General features: G+C 35.1%; 1 protein-coding gene across 1 annotated transcript in view; it reads right to left on the reverse strand.

The window, feature by feature from the left end:
• Positions 1 to 1,372: 1,372 nt before the first annotated feature.
• The window catches only part of LOC123530064 (protein jagged-1-like), a 46,883-nt gene continuing 24,617 nt past the window's right edge, over positions 1,373 to 23,638 (reverse strand). Inside the window, exons 7-12 of the mRNA XM_053520806.1 lie at positions 22,285 to 22,419; positions 15,755 to 15,769; positions 5,424 to 5,593; positions 3,892 to 4,055; positions 3,150 to 3,325; positions 1,373 to 1,606 (exon numbers count right to left, since the gene is read on the reverse strand). Coding sequence (XP_053376781.1) covers positions 1,557 to 1,606; positions 3,150 to 3,325; positions 3,892 to 4,055; positions 5,424 to 5,593; positions 15,755 to 15,769; positions 22,285 to 22,419 — 710 coding nt within the window. The 3' untranslated portion in view covers positions 1,373 to 1,556. The remainder of the gene's footprint in view (positions 1,607 to 3,149; positions 3,326 to 3,891; positions 4,056 to 5,423; positions 5,594 to 15,754; positions 15,770 to 22,284; positions 22,420 to 23,638) is intronic.

The following is a 23,638-nucleotide window of genomic DNA, read 5'->3' on the forward strand; positions in this document are numbered from 1 at the left end:
GTCATGATGCGATGCACGTGACGTTGCGCGGACAAACAGGATATAATTTTGTTAAAACCATTTAAAAAACATAAAATAAATAGAAAAATTGTTCGTTTCAGTGTAAGATCGAAATATATATCACTCGTGAACACCATGATTTACATTTTCACTCGTGGCTGCGCCTCTCGTGAAAATATTGCATTATAGTGTTCACTCGGTGAAATATATTTCGATCTTACACTTAAACTTTTTTTTTTTTGTCTTCGATAATCATTTGCACGGCTCTCTATGCATCATTCTTTAGAATCATTTGCTACTGAACACAAGTTTCTTTAGTCTGCTACATTTGTACTTTTTGGTAAATCGTTGTGGTCGCACTTTGTTCTTTATAGTATATCTCTCGATTCAATTTATTTTACTTGAGAATTTCATAACGTTATGCAGCAAAAAATAAAATAAAATGGAACTTTATATTATGTGCTTCTTTCAAACGTCACAACACGTCCGACGTCATGTCTGTTTACACGCGTCTGTTTCCCGTGCTGAGATTAAAATTTGTTGCAAAATGAACATCTCAACGTAACTAGGCATAAAATAAAAAGAAAATCTGTTTGTTTTGAGCGAATATGGAATATATCTCGCCTCAAAGTAAGAAAATTTTCACATTTTCTCACTTCAAAGTAGCCTAAGATATAATAAATTCCATATTCACTCAGAACAAACAAGTATCATCTATGTACCATCAAATTAGACGTATCTGGGAAGCTATTTTATTTAAGCATTTGTTCTTCAAGTTAGTAATAATCGCGGGAGATGTATTTTGTGGAATCTGTATTTTCACGTTTGCTATTTCTGTATGTTTCATGTTCCTGATTTTACTGTTTATGTTTTCAGGTTTTCTCTGTGTTCTATACGGGCGCTCTGTCCAATAAATAGATACAAACTACAACATGGTCGAGTTCACTAGCATTCCAAATATGCCACTACTACATATGTTTGTTTACATTAGTCCTTGTTGACTATTTGTTATTATATATATACGCTAATGTGGGAATTTGTTTATGGCTATTTCTGTTCGATCACTGTCCTTGTTATTCTTTCTTCTGGTACCAAAACACGGCCGTCTTGGTCACTATCATGTCTGTAAACGTAAGCCAGTGATAAATGAGCCGCACTATGAGAAAACCAACATAGTGCATTTGCGACCAGCATCAATCCATACAAGCCTGCGCATCCGTGCAGTCTGGTCAGGATCCATACTGTTCGCTTTCAAAGCCTATTACGCGGATGTGCAGACTGGTCTGGATCCATGCTGGCCGCAAATGCACTATGTTGGTTTTCTGATGGCGCGGCTCTTTAATGATATTAAGCACAAGCAAGTCTATTTCAGATATGCTAGCATTTTATTTTTCAGTACAACATGAAGAAATCTTATCATTTTATGTTGTTACTCATGAGGTTATTTAACTCCAGACATTTGTCAGTGCGTATAGACAGGTCATTTGCATATATAGTTTTCGCATTCTGCATATTTTATATACTCTTGATAAATCCGTAAGTAGACTGTTTACATTTTAGTGTTGTATGATGCTGATCATTGCCGTGTCAGCAAATTCAAAGTCAACTGAAAAATAAACAAGAAAGTACACAAATAAAGTCAAGTGAAGGAGCAATATAAAGTCCCCATCTGTTTAAGGGACGGTATAATGAATATGGAAACAATATTCCTTAAACATATGTAGTTATATTAACTTTATTTTAAGTAAACAAATATCCGTTTTTCGCCTATAATGAACATTTGTATCAAGTGATTTTAATATCCATTCTTGTAGCCAACAAGAAAGCTTAATGGCCGGAGACCACTCACCTGAGTTTCACATCAGGCTTACACAATCTTCGGAGAGGGTTATACAAGTTAATTATCTGCGATTTTTTTTTAAATTTGGCTGTGGGTTTCTGACAATACACTTTTTGCTGAAGTGGGGCAACAAACTTCGAACACCACACCATCCCTATACTAACAGCTCACCCTGAGCAGCATATAGAATTTGTAAATAATAAATTTTCAACAAGACTATATTCATATATGGAATAAACTTAATGGTCTCTGAAAACGGTCGTTTAAGAAATATTTAAGTTGAACTTTGTCAACCGTTTCTTAATAGCAAATTTTAGCTTTCTATAATATACATGAAGCGAAAAGTGGCAGTAGCCCCAGGCATCAATATTGATCAGTTGAACTTTTTAACAGAGGTTCCCTATAATCTATACTGCAATAACATTAAAATCCTCAGTTCATATTGTACACTGATAAAGAAAACATGCTTTAAAATATGTTAGCTCCAGTTGTCCCCTTGAGCTAAAGGGGACTTAATCTTACAAACGACGCATTGCTTACTTTACTATCGTTACATGAACTATTCTCAAATTAATTAAATGTGAAAAATGACGATTGAGCTAGTGACATGGTCCTTGCATGGAACATACGGTCTTGTTATGGTCCACTAACAAGGACGCCAATTTATCCTCTACCAGTGCAGGTGCAGAATGCTCTGACAAGACAAAGCCTCAAGAACAAGAAAGAGGGAGGGGGTTGATAAAGACATGCTCGGCTTTCTCAGCTCTTTTTGGGTGGAGCCTTGTCCTTTAGTGTACCCGGTTTAGAGCACTGGTACTCACAAGTCCTTTTCGATAAAGACCCAGTTCATCTCTGTTAGTTGGATGGAAGAAGATCAAGAACATCTAAGAAATCCCGGATCTCTGGATTTACAGTTAAGTGTGTTATCATTCGATCTCCGGAAAAAAGGATAATCTGCTTGCTAACTTATCATGGGCGCAGTTCGCCTCTTGTAAATATGACGTTTTTATGAGGTATATGCTCATTTGATGCGCGCTACTCATTGACATATAGCTAGTCTCTAGCCATCTTGCGATACAGTCTGTTTACACACAGAAGTATGAGTGTAAGACATTGCAATTCGGTGAGAATTGAATGAATGGATCAACTTTAATGGTGCAGCACTCTCCTCTTTATGGAACACCTCTCTGTTCAGAACACTTTAAAAAGGGACCTAGTCATTAAACAAGAGGTAATAGTTTTGCAAGATATTGACAGCGCTAATTATTTATAAATATAAAATTTAAGAAAGGCAAAGAAAAGTACGAACATCTGTTTCCCGTACTGTGTGCTGTTGTCCCAACACTGTACCAGATATACGGATTATTTCCAAAACCATCGTAATAACAACAGCAACCACTCCTGTCTATTGTGAGGAAGTGGGTTATATCAGCATATTCGCAGTTTCCGACCTCGTGTTGTATGATGAAATTTCTTTCCTCAAATCTTTAAACATAAAATATTCAAAAACATATTTGTTCCTAAGGAACGCTGTTTCACATGCCGGCTCTTCTATTTAGACGGACTGAAATAAGCTCATATTGTAGGTGGAAGAGAGGGGTCTCTGTGGCCAATTGATTAAGGTTGTTGAATTCTAATCATTAATGTCTCATTATTATTGGTTCCCAGCGGGGCATCTTGGGTCTTCCTCTACCAGAAAAGTTTGGAAGGTCGCTATTTGGCCCATTCTGACTCCCAATCTCTATCACTTAAAGAATCAAAGGTATAAAATAACATGATTAGCAACAGCTAAAACTGAATTTCCAAATTTTTAAAGAAGTTAAGTTAATTTTAGAGAAAACCGTTGTTCTTCGATCATAATTTAAAACATAATTATATCATGTATTTCAGAAGTTTTGTTTTGAAACAAAATTACATTATCAACTTTCCTTATTTCAAACAGCGGGATTTTCATTTCATAACATTCACATGGTACAAATGCTAAGCTTTAAGCGGAAGAGAAAACTCGGAAAAAATTATACACGATAAAACACTTGACCAAGTATATTTACCCAGGATCAATGCCAAAAAGGATCCAGCCACTTGCATAAGTTATGTCTTCATAACTGCTGATAATTATCCTTGAGCGTGTAAACCAGTTGGTCATACTGCTTCCTTCGCCATCGAACAACACGTAGGCCACTTCCGTCTCGTTTTTATACAATGAATAGCGAACCTGTATAAGTGTAATGACAAGGTACGAAAAGGCACTACTTTCCGAATGTGTGTTTATCTTTGAGAACGGCTGCATGAAATTAACTTGGCTTTGTAAGAAATGACAAAGTACGAAAATGCATCACTTTCTTAATGTGGGTATAATCAGCACTTTACACTACTTTCCTAATATGGGTATGGTCAGCCAGCAATTTCTACAGACATTGGCTCTGTCTAGCTGCCAAACACATGTAAATGTAAATTTAAACGGGGAAAATACAATTATAATTATTTACATTTGTAGTGACAGAGGTAAAATAACAAACATAAAATTACATTCCTTCTGATGTATCCTTACTCATTTGACTTTACCGGAATGACTTATTTTATGATCTGATATTTTAAAGTTGCCTTTCCTGTATCTGCATTTTATTGTTAGGAAAACGAAGACTTTGAAAAATCCACAAAAGTCATAATAAACTGGTCAGACGGACTTTCTTTGATGAATCAAACATTAATATTCATGTAGAAACTTCAAATGGGTTGGATTTAATTCATGATTTTAATTAATAGACTTAAATCGTCGAAAATATGATGTGAGAGGTGCGGGTCAGCAATGTTAGGTTATGCTTAATGTCAATATAAATTCATTTTTAGAGATGTAATCATTACAAATACTTTGTTCTTGTACCTAAAAACGTTCCCAACATAGGGGATATGCAGAATACGTTTGGGCGTTAGAATTGTTTCTCATTTAAGTACATCAGATTGTATAACGAGCTGAGAACGCGACTGTTGAAATTATCATTCTTGCTCTTGAGGAAGGATCCAAAATCAATCAGCCTACTAGGTAGGCACGGTCTTGATCATTAACTGATCCTTTAAATTTCTAGGGCTATGTATTATCATTATCCTCAGACCTAAATAATTTATCTGCAGAGGAAATCTCTCTCAGATTTATTATGCTTCATTCTACATTCTATCAAACAACTGAATTATTACATGTTTTGTTTTCGCATTTGGTGCGATGATTTGCTAAACACCAACCCATAGACACTGAGCACATATTTAATATGTGTTTTTATATGCGAGGTTTTCAAAAAAGTTTGCCTGACGCACATTTCTGCACATGGCAGAAAGCTTATTCATATTCAATGAATTTTTGAATAATAGACAAAAACTGTATCAGTCTCAGGTTTGTGCGATCATCTCCCCCATCCCAACCCTCCAGAAGTTCAAATGGTCTGTCCCTAATAATCCAAGTCCCTTTGTCATCAATTAAATTTTGTACACACCACTGCATACGCAAATTGGTCAAAACACAAAGTAAATATTTCAAGAAAAATAGTCATCACTGACTTATTTTGGCTTTCATGATAGAGGATCAAACCTGTTTGACATTCAAGGTGTTCCAGTTGTTGACAGAAGGGTTTCTGTAATGTTTAGAGCACCCTGAAAACTGGTCAGTCGATATGCAACTTTGATCACTTGTTGTTCCGGATCCACCATTAACCCACGCATTGACGGTATTCTCGCCGTTTCCGGTCTGAACACGAAAAACTGAAACAATCAATCAACATGTCATACCGACGTACTGATGGTAATCTAATATTACAAAAACTCTCTAGCCTGTAAAATTCTAGTAAAAGTTAATTTTTGCATACTTAACACATTAATTTTACAGAGAAAGAGATGCATGATCTAGGCAAAATATGCGTTAAACTTGATTGTTCAACTTTGAGTAATTTTCGGTGAAACTTTTACATATCATTTCTAAGATTTGGTAAGATTTAAATGGTTGGGAAGATATATTAATTACCATCCTTTCATTTTTTTGATCTTTAAGCTCCATGAAATTTGCACCTGAGGTGTTAAGTCATTATATTATTTACGCATGCGTATATTTTACTTCCGTCACTTATAATAGTGCGGATACGTATACTGGTATCGCACAGTATTATGTGGTTTCTAATGTAAATCAAAGTATTGTAAATACTGGAGGACGGATTGTCTTGAAATATATTGACTCTGCTAGGTTCGAGATCAGCATGTCCCTTTTCTGTTGGAACTGTTAAACTAGTAAATGTCTTGTTCGGTTGTTGTTTTACAACAGTGTAACTATTTCCTTGCCAAATTGCTATGTTCATCGTGAATTTAATGACTAAATATGAACAATGCTGCGTTTAGACACATACACACAAATACCGTAACCGCTCGGCCAACGAGAAATGACTGACGGCATCGTAAACGTATTGTCTGCTAGTTTTTACCTAGCACTCATTAATCATCGCCAATATTTTCAGTGATTTTCGTTAGTTTACGCAATATTTGTATCCTCGAAATGTCTTATTACTGAAACAACCTATGAAAAAAACCCAACAATGACTCGATGGTGTGGTGGTAAGGTGTTTCACTTCAATACACGAGTTCAAAAACATCTCAGACCGTTTCAAATTTCAGTGTAATTTTATGCTATCAACATTGCTTTTATTCTAATATTTACATATTAAACATACTAGTATTTCACAAATTCCGACTGTTATTGGAGATGTCTAGACCTCTCGATAGTGTTGGCTTTCAAACTAGAAGGATTTAGATTAATCTACTAATTGTACGGCGTTAGATTTCACTTTCTAACACATATTACGATTGAGCCAGTCTAAAATGCCCCAATGCGCTTGCGCACAAGTAAGTTATGAAATCCTCTGAAGACGAAAATAATTGTTCGTTTAGAATAACGAAATAATTTATAGTGTAATACTATTGTTGCAAATGTTGGAAGAGGTTCAGTTCTTAATAGCAAAATATATAGATATATAATTACTATTCTTTGTTCGCAGTATTCAAAGATATGCATATGCACTGAATCACGTTAAACTATATTTCGTTCAATTAAATAGATTTATTGTTTAACTTGCGGTTCGTCTGCCTCGTTCGTTTTGGCCACAGAAGATCTACCGGAATAAGAATAGCTCTTCCGAGATGTTCGATTGTGCGTCTTTTGTTTTTAGAAGATCTTCTGTGCCTTCTACTTGATAATCGAAAGATGTAGCAGAGATGTTAATCACGTGATCAAAACAAGGCAGCAATTCGACAGATAAAACTTACAAACTTAATAATAAACTAGAACAAACAAATATGTTTTTTCTCTCTTTTTTTTCTTTCAAATAGCACAGTAACAATAAAAATCTCTGAAAAAAATACATGTAAAAAGAATGATACGTTTTTTTTTTCACTCCCGGCAGACATACGTTTGATTGGGATTTTCTTCCAAGCTATTCTAAAGCTTCTCGGATACTAGTCTCTTGACAAACAAGCTAGTGAGGTTCTCTCAAAGATGGTAAGATGCCAATATGGCAGCTTTCATCAGGACCAAGTTTTGACTTGGAGCCAAAGACGTAAGTGAACAATTATTACAGTGGTACCTTTTGAACATTTTTAAATGAAATTCAATAAATAGGAACTACTTCGGTCTGCAGTCGCATTGCCGGAGGTTGATCATAATCTGAAGACGACTTATTGATTAGGTCGTGGTTACAGTGACCTGGACCAGGGAAACAGTTTCCAAGGCAGCTTCGGCCTAGGATCTCTAAACTTGATACGAAGGCTGGCCATTACCAGCAGAATGATAACCAATAATAGGTCACAGTGTTCTGCATCATGGAAACTGTTTTTGTATACAGCACAACATATCATATAACCAGAGACCTAGATAACAATTGTTATCCATGTCCCTGATATAACTTTTAAAGGAACAAAACTGTATCTCTCAAAGGTTTCTTTTTTTTCTAAAAGAAGCCTACTTGTTTCTTGTAGTATTGATTTTCTTGAAACACTGGTGACAATGACTTTATTTCTATCTGAGAAATTTTAAGGATTTTTATTCATTTTGTTCTCGGTTATCTAGACTACAATTTTATTTCTTTCAAGAAATAGGCCATAAAGTTGAATCAGATAAGTGTGGCAATTTTTCTACTTGTAACGTTTGCAGATAAACTTTGAGGAAAAAATGTCAGATGCAAGACTCGAACCAACAGGTATACGTTTTGTCCGCACAGCTACTTCACGGTGCACAATCGCGTGACGTTTCAACTGGGGTAACACGCCAAGCAGAAATTGTAAACAAAGCGGTGCTATTCGAAGGTAAAGATTTTAAAGATATATTTTTGTAAAATGAAAACTAGCTGGTACAAGTGCTTATATCAATGCTACTTCGGTATTATAGCATATTTCCGTGTCTGCTTTTGTTTTGCTGGTAACCTGGACAAACCCAATGCGTATTTTCAAATGGCTTGTAAACCAAATCAAAGCGACTGTTGCTTGATGAACGACCAATAACTTGTCACCGCTTCGTTTTCTTTGACATCTAAGATAAGTTTGGTTGGATATTTGCTAAGAAAATGGCGTATTTCTGGATAGATGGCCAAACTCGAAATATGTCCGTTATTAAGTCCAAAAGCTCTCACAGAATAAACGTTTTTGACTGCGATTTTCTCGTTCCTCTCTTTTGAATTCATTGTCGCAATTAACGCAGATTACGTTTATCCCTACCGACGCAATACTTTGTAAGGTTTACTGCACGTGGATAGTGATATTTTCACGAAAATGTGGGTAAGTCAAAAACATGCTCTTACAGCCAGTTACTTTGGACCAATGCTATCACATCAAGCACACATCTCTGGCTGACAGGTTAATCAATTTCTTCCTTTAATTTTGCAAAGAAAGCAAAATGATTTTTATTTGACATATAGCCCTTTTCCAGTTGGATTTCACATGAATTTAGTTGTATCGAGACAAAACTTAAATAATAAAAATCTATGCTCTCACAGCTTTGATTTAAAAGTCAATGCTGTCGCAACAAGCTTAAAACGTTGACACACATTTTAACTACTTTTCAAAATAAGATCAAAGGTAAATGATTCTTATTTGACAAACATTCCTCTCTCGATTCGATTTCACCTTTTTTATTGAATTTTATTATAGGAAAGAACTCGGGTAAAACGAGAATTAGGTCTCATAGCTTATAATCAAAAGATCAATGCTCTTACTAAAAGCCAAAGTATTAAATGAGCGATTTTGCAATTCTGATCTCGAAATACCAGACCGCTGTTTTTTCAATCGAGACACAATCGGTTCGTGTACTTTCGTCACTTAAGCCTAAGATTTTTAGCGACCGTTTTATTGTCGCTATATGCGCGATTTCAACAAATTCACAAATATGTATCCTCGATAATTTATAATCTTTCACCAATACAAAATATTCGGGACTGTTTTACTGTTTTTCTTTTACCCTTATGCTGTATGATAGCATTAAGGCTTCTTAATAGTGCATTAAATAGAATATTATTGATCCATCAAATGCTAAGTAAACGGTCACCAAACATAACTTTCCAAATTTATTATTTAGTCCGCATTAATTTTCAAAACTGACAAAATTACTGACATACCCTCCTTTACATCCATCTGTATTCAAATTAAAGAAATGTATTTGTCTTTGATCTTGCATAAAATGCCGCCGCAACCGCGTGACACAATTATGTCCATTTACACAGTTGGCCAGTGTTTATAACTCCATATCAATACGTGACGTTTTTTTCACAATGATCAAATATTGGAACATATAAAGGATTCAAGGACAGAGGTGGTTTATTTGTTTGTTTACCTCTTCTTTTTAATCTTGATTAATTAGAACTCATCAGCATCAAGTCCAGGTTGCTTTTGCCAGTGTAACTCTTAAAAAATTAAAATCTATGCTCGAAATAAAGTAACGTTTATTACACATTAGGTATATAGATTTGGATATTCACCGAAATCGTCAGTCTGTAGATCTATTTGATTCATTTTATCACCGCTCTAAAAACAAACATGAAGTTCCGGGCGTCAGTTAGGGATGAAACGTCTACAGAACGCAACGTAAGCGTTGCCGAGAAGTCAAATATTTCGAACGTCATCTTATTCAAAGAAAGGGAGCACTACAAGACGAACTCCATTTTTTTTCAACGTTTCAACAATTTATTTTTCTTCTTCGAAAGAAGTCAACAAATGTGAAACATATGACTTGTCACACATTTAATGTATAGAGTGTGAAACCGTTTATCATATTTCCAGCTGTTTTGTGCCTCACGATTATGTTAATGTTCGATCACATGTAAATATGACGTCATCATATACACTCGACACCAACGCCTAATCAAAAGCAACGTTGAGAGAGATATTCACCTAACCCCAGACTCTGCGTCACACATATAGTGAACATCTCTTGATATTTATTCAGAGTCATGTGATCGAACATGGCTATTACAATCTCTTTACGGAAAATATATGACGAAGTACAATATTAACGAATTAAATAGAGTATGCCGTGTTATTTTGGATACGACAGTTACACAACTTTCAGGCGTAGGGTAAGCACTTTCTTTATGGGTTATAAATGATGTAACACTAAGAATAAAGATAAAGAAGAATAAGTTTATTTTGCAATCAAGGGTAATAAAAAAGGACATGAAAACATACAATTATGGAAGGCCTAACAAATAAATGAAATAGTAAAACAAATAAAACTTGATTCGTTTTGGTATAAACACAGACAACATACCTGAAATTTTATCACCGGAGGCATCATGCTTCTTAATACGGACGAAACTGTATTTGGGTCTAATGTTTGATAATATGCGAACATTTAACCTAGCAAACCACTTCAGACTTCAAAATACGTCAACATTAAGCTTCGCGAAAATATATGATCAACCAAGACATAAGAGGACTAGAAACATGCGTCTTTCTCACTTTCGCTTTCGCTACAAGCCAAACCAGCAACAACAGTTTATAAGCTCTTTTTCAGAAAAATAAACAATTCTGGTTGTTTCAAATCGTATTTTTGGAAATCATATGGCGATCAAAAACAAATATAGTACACATGCCATTAACTTTAGTGTAATTGGTTTTCAATACGCTTTACTGTACATTTTGACCGTTCTTCAGCAAAACTCTGAGCATGGGTATATCTAGTTTCTATATCTATTTATTCTACTAAACGCCCGTTTACAACATTATTTTCTGTTACATAATGCGAGCAGTTCACCTAACCATCGTTACTTGGAAAGACCAGTACTAGACTTCAAAGTCCTTAAGCATCTAACTACTTCCTCACCAGAAGAGCAGTAGTCAGAAACAGGGCTCTAACCAAAGACTCGCCATCACTGAAAGTTGTCAGAGACAAAAGTCTGCAAAACGGACCACGAACGATTACATCTAGAGAGTGCTGATCTAAATATCGAGGAATGAAAGCGAAAAGGTTCTAGCTGCTTCTTTATTTAATATCACTTTGACCTCTCGATATGCAGAAAGAAGCCAGAGATCCCATTCTGATAACTATTATTGCATGTTAGTATCGCCGTTGTTGTGGGATACTAGTATTGGACTTCATTTACCCAGGATAGATGTGTATGAATGTCAAAGTACCTCGCTTATTCACATAACTATACCCTAACAAACAAAGTTTGAGAGGGTATATTGGCGCTGTGTGTGTCTGTCTCTGTGTGTCTGTCCTGTAAATTCATGTCGGAAGTATTATGGGTTAATATCGCCCAGGACCGATGTATATGACTGTCAAGGTACGTCCCACATATTTGATCTGAGCAGGACCATTTCTAAGATGGATGGCTGGATGGATGGATGGACGGATAGATGAATGGATGGATGGATTGATAGATTTCTGCATAAAATGTATAAAACATGGCATCAAAATACATTATCCACGAAAACAGAAACAAATATGTGATAATGATCCATCTCAACTACATTATATACAAATATATTTTCATTTTTATTGTCAGATTCAAGAAATGGCAGACCCATTCATATATGCAAAGAAATTTTAGCACAAGAGAAATTTAAGAACGCACGAGAAGAGTCACAGTGGGACCGTCCCATTATTTTGTTGTGAAAAGGAATTTTCTTCTAAACGAGATATGGGCAGACACAGATAAATGTTAGCATTCAAGAAAGTTTAACAAATAAATTTGATACTAAAACATTATTGTGTTCGTTCACATTTTAAATAAAACTTTCCAGTTCTATATATTCTTCACCAGTCATGTTGCCTTATCTTCTAGGAAAAAATAATAGTATTACTAAAAGATAGTATTTTACAAAAATATATCTTAAAAAACCTTACCTTAAAAAAAAACCGTTTTACTTACGAATTCTACTTGGCGTGATACCCATATTGAAACGACACATGATTGTGCACACAGTAAACTTTACAAAGTATTGCTTTGGTAGGGAATAACGTAACCTGCGTTAATTGCGACATTGCATTCAATGAGAAGAATGAGAAAATCACGATTTTAAATAGTGCTTTCTGTGAGTTCTTTTGGACTTTAGAACGGACATTTTTCGAGTTCGGCGATCTATCCAGAAGTACGCCATTGTTTTAGCGAAAATCCTACCAAAATAATCTTAGATAAGAAACAGAACGTAGCGGTGATAACTAGTTGGTTGTTTATCGAGGAACAGTCGCCTGAGTTTAGTTTTCAAGCCATTTGAAAATATGCTTGCTTTGGAAGCATTGCGGTTTGTCCAGCTTACCAGCAAAACTAAAGCAGACACGGACATATGCCATATCACCGGAGGTATACATTGATATAAGGACTTGCGAGAGAAAGGTGTCAGTTTATAAAAAGATATCTTTAAAACTTTACCTTCACAAATACCGATTTGTTAACGAATTCTGCTTGGCGTAATATTCCAGTTGAAATGTCACAAGTCACGTGATTGTGTACCGTGACGACGTCAAACATGTGATGAATGATAATAATTTCAGACTGTATTAAAATTGTGGCAATTATTACTGAAGAGAGCATGTAATGCAGTGGACTGCCTTTCACCTATTAAGAAAACTTGGACTTTCCGATGGATCTAACCTACTCTTTCGTTTGCTTTCAAAACTTGACAATAATTATGCTTCTCGCATGTTGTGATGGAGTTCATTCAACAATTTCCGGTAAAGATTGTATTTTTTGATAAGCGTAAATTTCTAAACGTCGGGACACATTGGTGAAGCAATTATTATTGCGAATGTTGCATGAATTACTTTCAAGTATTAAGGTATTGGGTCCCTAACAGTAATGTCTTAAAATGGCATTTGCTTGGTATATTCCTAAAGTCGACCATGTTTCGCACTATGTTGCAAATTTTGAACAACTTTTACTGTGCTATTTGTTTTGTAAATTTTGTATAATTTATGGTATTTCATCAAGCTCAAGAAGAGACAAGTTTCAATGTGATGGTCACTATCTAAAACGTCTGCAGATAATACATTTCAGCATTAATTTTGATAAAAGACACATCAAACTATTGTTAAATTATTATAAAACACAAAATAAAATTGTAAATATTATTTTTCTAGGATGCCTCATGTAAACAGATTTAATGTGACAGAATTCTAACTCCAACATTAAAAAATTAAGGTCGAAACCTGTTGGTCTGTTTTGAATTTTGCTCACTTCATTCAAAAATAACCGTGGGCAGAAGTAAAACCTACCTGCATTTCTTCCATAATATGTAATCTAAAGAATGAAGGCAAAATAGAGACCTTTTACCGCATGTAACTCAGTATTTTTAAAGATGTCTAATTCTACCCCTCCTGATTCAGAGGTAAATTCACTCTGAACAGCAAGAAATCGCTTATTAAATGAAACTTTTCCACATTTGTACAATACATCCATAACAAGAGGGCCATGAAGGCCCTGTATCGCTCACCTAACCTACTGACCTAAAGATCTTCAAGATTAACATTCTGACCAAGTTTCATTAAGATATGGTCATAAGTGTGGCCTCTAAAGTGTTAACTAGCTTTCCCTTTGACTTGAACCTGTGACCTAGTTTTTGACCCCACACAACCCAGATTCGAACCTGACTTAAAGATCATAAAGTTTAACATTCTGACTAAGTTTCATGAAGATACAGTCATAAATGTAGCCTCTAGAGTGTTAACAAGCTTTTCCTTCGATTTGACCTAGTGACCTAGTTTTTGACCCCACCTGACCCAGATTTAAATCTAACCTATAAATCATCAAGATTAACATTCTGACCAAGTTTCATTAAGATATGGTCATAAATTTGCCCTCTAAAGTGTTAACTAGCTTTTCCTTTGACTTGACCCGGTGACCTAGTTTTTAATCTGACATGACCCAGATTCAAATCTGACCTAAAGAGCATTAAGTTTAACATTCTGAAAAAGTTTCATGCAGATACAGTCATAAATGTGGCCTCTAAAGTGTTAACAAGCTTTTCCATTGATTTGACCTGGTGACCAAGTTTTTAACCCCACCTGAACTTGATTTTCACTTGACTTATAGATCATCAAGATTAAAATTTTGACCAAGTTTCATTAACATATGGTCATAAATGTGGCCTCTACATTGTTAACAAGCTTTTCCTTTGATTTGACGCGGTTATCTAGTTTTTGACCCTACATAAACCAGATTCAAACTGGACCTTGAGATTATCAAGATTAACATTCTAACTAAGTTTCATGAAGTTACAGTCATAAATATGGCCTCTACAGTGTTAAAAAGCTTTTCCTTTGATCTGACCTGGTGACCTAGTATATGACCCCAGATAACCCCATATCGAATTCTTTCAAGATTTTATTAAAGGTAACATTTTGACCAAGTTTCATTAAGACCAGGCCAAAACTGTGACTTTCAGAGTGTTAACAAGGTTTTCATCTGATTTGACCTAGTGACCTAGTTTTTGACCAAAGATGACCCAGTATCAAACTCGTCCAAGGTTTTATTGAGGGTAACATTCTGACCAAGTTTTATTAAGATTGGGCCAAATTTGTGACCTCTAGAGTGTTAACAGTCAAATTCTTGACTACGCCGGACGACTGACGACGGACGACGGACACAGGGCGATCACAAAAGCTCACCTTGAGCACTTTGTGCTCAGGTGAGCTAATAAAAAAACTTACTAGAAAAAAAGCAAAATATGGAGAAAAAAAAGTTTGGTCCCAGTGGGGCTTGAACCTACCCGCCCCCCTCCCCCGCCCTGAAAATTGTAGTCAACGTGGTTTATGATACAAATGTAGGAATTAAATACTCTTCAAAAAGGAGGTACACTATTACGGGTCCAATACCTTAAGTGGCAACATCTCAGTAGGACTTCATGGTAAATTGCCTTGTTTTTCTATGGAAAATGGTGGAAAATGCTGAAATCGTGTTCTACAAAATCGAGGTGCACATTGTCAAACAGTAAACTAGACGAAGATAAATACATAACCTCTATATTCAAAAGATGGAATTTAAGCAATAATTGTTTTGACCAAATCAGGATTTTTGTAGATCTTTGTTTAAAATTGTTACAATATATTCTGTATCGTTTGACTAAACGGCGAGAGAAAGATCGGTCAAGAGGCGTGTAGCACTGACTAAGGATTCGGCTTAATAATAAAAAAAAAGAACTAGCACTTAACCTCGTGAAACACTCGAAATTATTGTTTTACGTCAATTCTGCACGTTCGGATCGAATGTTTTCTACAATGTAGAATTTGATTAACCTCTGATTTTTCAAAACTTCAGCATATACTCAGCTAAGACTGAAACTATTCTGTTAACATGGAGTCAGATGACATTTGTGAAGTGGCTGACTTTTTAAACAACTTTTACACAGATCTTAAATCAGAAATCATTCATCTCGGTATAACAAAAGACTTACCAGTCTCCGAAAGGTCTGAAAAAGAGATATAAAGATTAACATCTTCTGTAACAATACACATAAAAGTCACGGCAATTGAAAAGTGTAAAGCGTCATATAAGGAGAAATCCAACATCTCATTTTAATTTACATCACAATATGAATACATCTGTAAATGTTTCAAAATTGTATTCTGGTACTTGTTACATATGTAAATATTGTCGACCCGGGGACAAAGGGTATGGACGTTAGCTTGCATTTCTGCTACCGTCCATGAACTGGAACAATTAAACCGATCCTGCAATATTGTCATTTATGTGTTGGGCGACCTGTAGTTTCCACTTTTTCTATTTTATGGTGCAGACCACATTTTGCTCTAATCTCCAACCGTGGTCCAAAATCAAAACGACAATGCAACTTAAAGTTATCTCTACTGGGTGAACGCTTACTCATGAATGGCCACAGAAAAAAATAAGAGAAAAGTCAATTACGAAAAGAACGCAGTTTTATATATGAGACTGTATACACTTACACAATCGTTACTTTAACCCCCATCCCCTTTATACATATATATTTCAAAACAGTGTAAATGTTGATGCAGGGCAGACAACTGATGTTGGGCCGTTCATTTACTTTATTTGTACTTTAACCATACTCTTTGCATATCAGATGAGCTAATTAAAAATGTTGAAAAATATAACTAAGTTTGATAAATAAGATTACTTCTGAAAACAGTGCATGTCTGCCTAGTATACGGTTTTATTTAAATGGAATGATAAATGTAAATGCACAATATCTAGGCATAATATGAAGACATGTATCTAGAGAAAGACAAAGATGGGGTAAGTAGTACAATGTTTGCGATACAAGGTAATGACAAGGAAATCGTTAAAAATAATATTGAATTAACCATTACTTTTCAACAATAGCAAGAAACAATGGAGGTCTATGATGGTTCTTCATCGTGCATCTGAGTACCATTACTCAAAAATCAAGGGCTAGTTCACAAATATCCAATAAATATTTAACATGAATTCACATACCAATTTTAGTATACGTATGTTTAGTAATAAATAAACTACATACAAACATTACAGGAAAATGATTACTATATCAACGCACAAGAACAGTCAATAGTTAGACAATATGTGTACGACTTTAAAAATGTAAAATGGTACGGATTTATTGAACAGTGAAGTTGCTAGAGACTGTTTATAGTACAATGTATATCTTGCAAATAACTCTCAACATATTGACATGATCTGGTCTATATCTGGAACTTGTAAAAGATCCTTTTGGTATACACATTCTTTTTTTTAAATGATTAGGATTGATTGAAAAATAAGAACAAACAATGAAATATTGCAATTTTGATAAACTCTGGACTTACTTTTCAACTCTGGCCATCATCAAGTCTTATTCAAGATTTTGCAGACGAACATATTCTGTATAAATCTAAGGAGGATTGGCGAAGTAATAATGCTACTAGCGTAAAATATAGCTTCCTTTTTCAGATGCCCTTAACTCCACCAAAACTCTAGCAACAAAACAACTTATTAAATATGTGCAACTGGGCTCGTACTAATCAGTTCTATAGTTTCATTCATATCCCATCAGTTGTATAGGAAAAAAGACCGGACAAACTCTTATCAAAAACAACCTTTAAGAGGGTTATAACTGCGCCAAAAAATTAATCAACCGGACATACCGACTATATTTTAAACAAACCTTGGTACTGAATCATTCTGTAGTTTGGTTGATATCCCACCACCAGTATTTTTAGAGAAGTAATCTGGACTTGATTTGTGACTGAGGGTTAGACAAACAGACATGCACATGAACAGTCAGACAGGCAGCAAGAAACAGTATCTCACAATATCCCCATATATTACGAGTTCAATATCTTACATGTTAATAATGTATATTAGTCTGCCAATATCTTAGGAAAATGTGACTTCTGATGGCACTGTTTGTTAATGCTCGGATATTAGTATAACAGTGTTACTTAGGATCATACATGAAATTTAAAAGGGGCCAAAAGTCAAATGAGTGCATTTACAAATAAACTATGTCGTCATGCACTCCTTTTATTTTCATATATCCAGCTAAATTGGTTTAAATATTGTGTCTCAACGCCCTTTAGTATTTTGTAAATAAAACTGAAGATAATATAAAAAATATGTATATAATATATATTATATCATATGGAATGATATATATCCGGGAAAAGTGGCATACGATGGCAAAGTGTGTTATACTTGACATGTTTGCTAATCTTATATGTGGATCAACTGCAGAAATAGTTTTGGTACTGTCGTATCCAAGGGTTATTTTAATGTTATTTCAAGGTCACAGACATGTCAAGGTCAAAACAGAACTTCTGAAAATGACTTCTAAGGTATCAAAGATAGGAAAATGGTGCGTATATTAATAATATAATCAACACGTTTTCTAACTCCACACCTTTTTTCCCTTCTATCGCTTAATTTTGACAGATTTTAATGAATGTTTTACACAATGTTTAATGATTATTTTATTATAATATAACATAAAACGATCATAGCCTGATTTACATTCATTTAACCTTAAGGGTAACAATAAGGTAACCCTTAGAATAAAAGTCACATAATTAGTAAATTCCAAATCACACCAATACACTTTGATTCTATGAATTTAATGAAATTCAAATTATTATATTCTGAATGTTCAACTATGTTTAGTTGAAATGGAACATCCGTCGGTATTTTCAATATGAACATGTTAATTTCATATCAGGTTTGTGACGACATTAATGACACCACATTAATTACAAACTTGTTTAATCCCGTCGATTGCAGTACTAGAGAACATAGAGACCAGCACCAAGTTGCATTCATTCTGTGACTTTTTATTTTTAGGTAACCTCATTTGAACTGTCATGGCTCAGCAGACTCTAGAAAACTGATTAGGTTAATTGACCGCCGTTACATGACTGAAATACTGTTGAAAGTAACAATTACATATATGAAATGCTTCTCCAGCTCCTAAAGAAATGATTTCAATACTGGTGATGATTCATTATGATGATTCATTATATGATATATATTTATGTTAATTTGTCCACGCGGTGATGGTTAAATAGGACCATTTAAGAGGAATAACTGAAATATTGGTCACATTATAGGTGTACTTAGTACATGTACTGGTTGGGAGCATTTTCCGGACAGTACCAGTTTTCGGACACATGCAATATCCGCTTTATTTCGTTGTTATTAATGTAATCGTTTCAACTAGATCATTAAGATGTTTGTTCTTCATGTCTACAACAAACCGCTAAATTATAAGGCTGTATAATGTTTGGGTTTTGATGATAACTCATCTGAGTTTACAAAAAAGCTTTCTGCTTTAACAGGGCATGAAGATAACATTGCGCATGCGCAGGCAGTAGTTCACACTAGCCAATGTATCAAGTGGGGAAGAAATAATTAAACTACATTATGATTGTCTGCTGATGACATGTTCTACTTTAAGTTTCACAGTAAAAGTTACTTAGGATGCAGGGCTGTCGATTTTTGCAAGTTTATTCTATATTTATTGAAATTATCAAGAATTCGTGTTAGACGGAATTTGAGTTTTTTATAGTCAACCTCGGTTTGCTTTTGTAGCTGCTATTGAAAGTCGGGATATGTTTCAAGTGCAATTTTGAAGAGATGAATGATAAAGAAATGTGTAGAAATAGTTTAATTACTTATTTTGATATCAAATTGACTGCAAAACACCGTCAAAATATTTTTTCCGGAAACTGGTTTACCTGACGGGGCAAATAATTTCTTTTAGTGACCCAATTTGAGGCCCTATGGAATGAAACTTTTACGTCACAACGCGATGCTGGTTACATCATTGGATGCGGCAGGAGCTGAAGTTTGTGCAGTGTGGGCTGCTTCATTTATGTCAATTTTTTTTTTTGGGGGGGGGGGGGGGGAATAATGGAGCCGAAATGTTAAAATGTGTCCGGAAAAAAGTTCCCAACCAGTACGGTAATAAAAAAACAACAGAACAGATCTGTAGAATTTCAACTAGTAAATATATACACTATTTCTTTGATTTGCTGTAATTTCTTCTTTTTTTTACTGTCAGTCAGACATTTATCATCATATTTTATGTATTTATAATTAAGTAGCACATTTCAAGAACTATCACCGAAACTGTAAATGCGATATTTGCATTATTTTATTCTGAAAATTCAGCATGCTATTTCTGTTTCGATCCTTATTATTTTTGGCTTTACTTCTACACTCCCACTTCCTGTTCAAAACAAAAAAGAAAACGAATCAGATCGTAACAATTTACACATCTGACACTTGGTTTCAGACAGGATGTCCTTGATAACATTGTGAAAACAAAGCTAGTATCTCGACACTGAAACATAAGTCATTCAGATGTCTTACAGAAATGTAAAAATAAAGATATAAAAACATTAGACAGGTTGCTTTAGAATTTTTTATAATAGTAACAGTAAGGCACATTCAGTGAAATATTGAAGTTATACCTTCCGGTATTTTCATGATTACTAACAGATGATGGCTGGGCTAATAAAAATGATGAAATATGGTGGCTCGATAGTAACTAAGAGATATACAATGCGTAAAAATAACTTCCTGCAGGATGAGAAGATCATGAAGAAGAGATTTGAAATTCAAAACGATGGATTTAGCAGGCTAGGACGTCTATAGCTTGTGCAGTGGCACTATTAAGGGGTTTATTTATTTTCATATAAGCGTAAGAAGTTTTTTATATAAGGCTGGTTCATTCTAGCATTCCGCACTGATTTCAATTAAAAATATATTTATTTTTACACGTTTACGGCTACAATAGCGTTGGCTCACATTTGTTTCATTTTACAACATCAGATTCCTTCGTGATACATTAGTACGTTTCTACCCGGTTTTATCACCAACCAATCACTCGGAAATCTAAAGGTGTTGTAAAAGGAAAACAGACATGCTTTACCCCTATATTCACATCCATAAAGATCATACTAATAACATTCGATATACTTTAAAATTCACTGACAATTATTAAGCATTTTTGAAGTTATGCCATCTATAGAACCAACATAAACAAAAAATTACAAAATTGTAGATATTGAAAACACTTGAAGAGTGGTTACCAGTTCTTATAATAGCTAATGTAAATGTGCAAAGAAATATTTTTTAGCTTGTTCAAAAATAAGAAGAGTACCATTTATGAAGTTACTGGAATGAAAGAAAAAAAAACTTAACATCTGCGGTTATCTAATATCTATATTTAAACTTTGATATCGCTTAATTTTTGTACACAGTATTTCTAAACGCCCACAAATTTCTGAAATAACTACAGCACATGCGTAGACCACTGAAGAGTTTTAATTGACAGCATAGACCATTTTAGATAACGCTTGAGAGAATTTGCACATTTCATACTATCTCACAAACAAACTTAATCAAACCGAGTTTGCTAATTTTTTCGTCCTTGAGTTAAATGCTTCCGAATGAATCTTTAGATCTGACAACAGTTAGTGCAATCAAACTATGTTAGCTAGAAATGTGTTCGCAATATCAGTAGCACAAGCCAGCGTGAAGTATACATTATATATACCTGACGATGAGTTCCAGCCAAGAGTAGTAAGCAAATAATCCGAATTCGAGCAAAGGTAGTTTGACTGTACTAGTCTTTATAAAATACGCGCCATAGATTTTTTCTACCTGTACTGTTCATACAGACAATCATATACGCAATTTTAGCCTGGAAACGGAAGTTTTAGAAACATGAAAATGAACAAAATATCAAAGCGTACGAAAAGTTATGATCATTCTATAGAAATAACTGTAGTCGTTTTGAATTTTGCCAGTCTCAAATGCAATAAATCTACAGGAAGTAATTTATTTTACCTCTCAAATTCATAATTATCATCGAAAAAAATACAAGTTTATATCAAAAAGTAGCAAAAATGGCGAAAATCTGAAGTTTATAACAAAAATGCACTTATTGACCTTTGAAGTTGTGCCATGACCTTACTATGACCCTTAGAAGGCGACAGTCCCCATAAAACTTTTCCAATTTTTATAAAGTTAACAATGAACACGGCTGTCGGGCATTACAAAATGCCGTCAAAGGCAATTTCTAGCCTCTTTTTGGATATATAGGCAGACTATATTGATATACGTTGTAGATACTTTTGTCTTTCAGCCAACGAAAAGCATAGAATTCATTTATATAAAGTTCATTATCCTAAGGTAAATCACTAGTGTAATACAAAATTCATTCTTGCCTTTATCATTATAAACTCCCCCTTACTTATTTTGCAAAAGCTTAAAGAAAATTACCCAAGGCCCTTTAACAAATAATGTCCGAGCTTGCAAATACTTACAAGTGTGCGTTGAATCCAAATACATGTACATAAATCAATGAAACAATTTTGTTCTTTTACGTGTGTTAAAATCATCCATTGTAGACTCCTGGAATTATAACATTTGGCATTATCTATATAAATTCTGTCCTTAGAAAGTCAGATAAAATATTCTATAACTTACCGACACATTCGCAGTTATCTGTCCCTAGTGCCCAGTCCACTCTGCTACAGCTGCAAGTATAACTCCCAACTGTGTTGGTGCATATGCTAGACGTACCATGACAGCAGTCGGTATTTAATGCACATTCATCAATATCTGTTTTGTAAAAGAAAAACAAGTCTCAGTACAGCTGATCCATACAAAAATTACGAGAATGATATAAATTTCGTGTTAGGGTAAAAAAGATGTTATTACTATACATTTAGTAAAGTTGTCATCGTAAGATTAGTCAAATTGACATAACAGTATACGTTATGCTGAAATATTGCAATGAGGTAAATTGGAATTATACAATTGATTATTTTGATATTATATTGGGGCCTCCGTGGCCGAGTTGTTTAGGTCGCTGTTTTCTAACCACTTGCCCCTCATCGATGTGGGTTCGAGCCGCACTCGGGGCGTTGAACTCTTCATGTGGGGAAGCCATCCAGCTGGCTTACGGAAGGTCGGTGGTTCTACTCAGGTTCCCGCTCGTGATGAAATAATGCGTTTTGTGTGTGTGTTGAGGTTATTTAACGTCGCCACCGGTTAAAACCATATGGGCGACTGTTGCTACAATTATCCTCCTCCTCCTCTTCATACATCGTCTTTACTTCACTCCCATTAGTATACATCAGTTATATTTCATCGTAGTTATGTATCATCGTAGTTATGTATCATCTGTTATGTGTGTCGTCGTGTTTCTGTGACATCTGTTATGTGTGTATCTTCTTAGTGTTGTTGGCACCGTTGTTATTGCATCTACATTTTTAACGGTCTGATCGCCTGTCCTTCATCCCGCCCTCCGCCACCGCGTTGTACGTCGCCTCCACCAACTGCCTTGCCCGAAGTGCCGCATCCGGAAGCCTGGTTCCGAGGTCCCACCTTGTCGATGAACCAGCTGGAGTAAGCATGGGATGAGAAAATCTCTAGAGATGGTAATCCGGCATCGAGTCGGGGGTTCTGAGCCAACATCAGCCTCGTCGATGAACCAGCTGAATTATCGGGAATGCGATCCCTCAGAGATGGTAATCCGGCATCGAGTTGGCCGGGATCAACCAGACCCGGCACCCCGGTTGTAGAAGAGAGGTCCCCAACACGATGGCAAGCAGACAAGATGAAGCTCAGCCGATAAATGTCCTCTTTTTAAGGCCACACTCCTAATAATAAAAAATAATGCACGGAGGGGCTTCTGGGGTCTTCCTCCGCCATCAAAATAAAATCTGGAAAGTAGATCCATCGGAAGCACCGAGAACAATGCAAACAGTGAAAATTGCAGACTCGGTTTGATTGAGTCTGTTCATGAGCAGTAATGGAAAATGCAACACTGCCCACG

The sequence above is a fragment of the Mercenaria mercenaria genome, chromosome 13 (genome assembly GCF_021730395.1).
Source record: "Mercenaria mercenaria strain notata chromosome 13, MADL_Memer_1, whole genome shotgun sequence".
NCBI classification, from domain to species: Eukaryota; Metazoa; Mollusca; class Bivalvia; order Venerida; family Veneridae; genus Mercenaria; species Mercenaria mercenaria.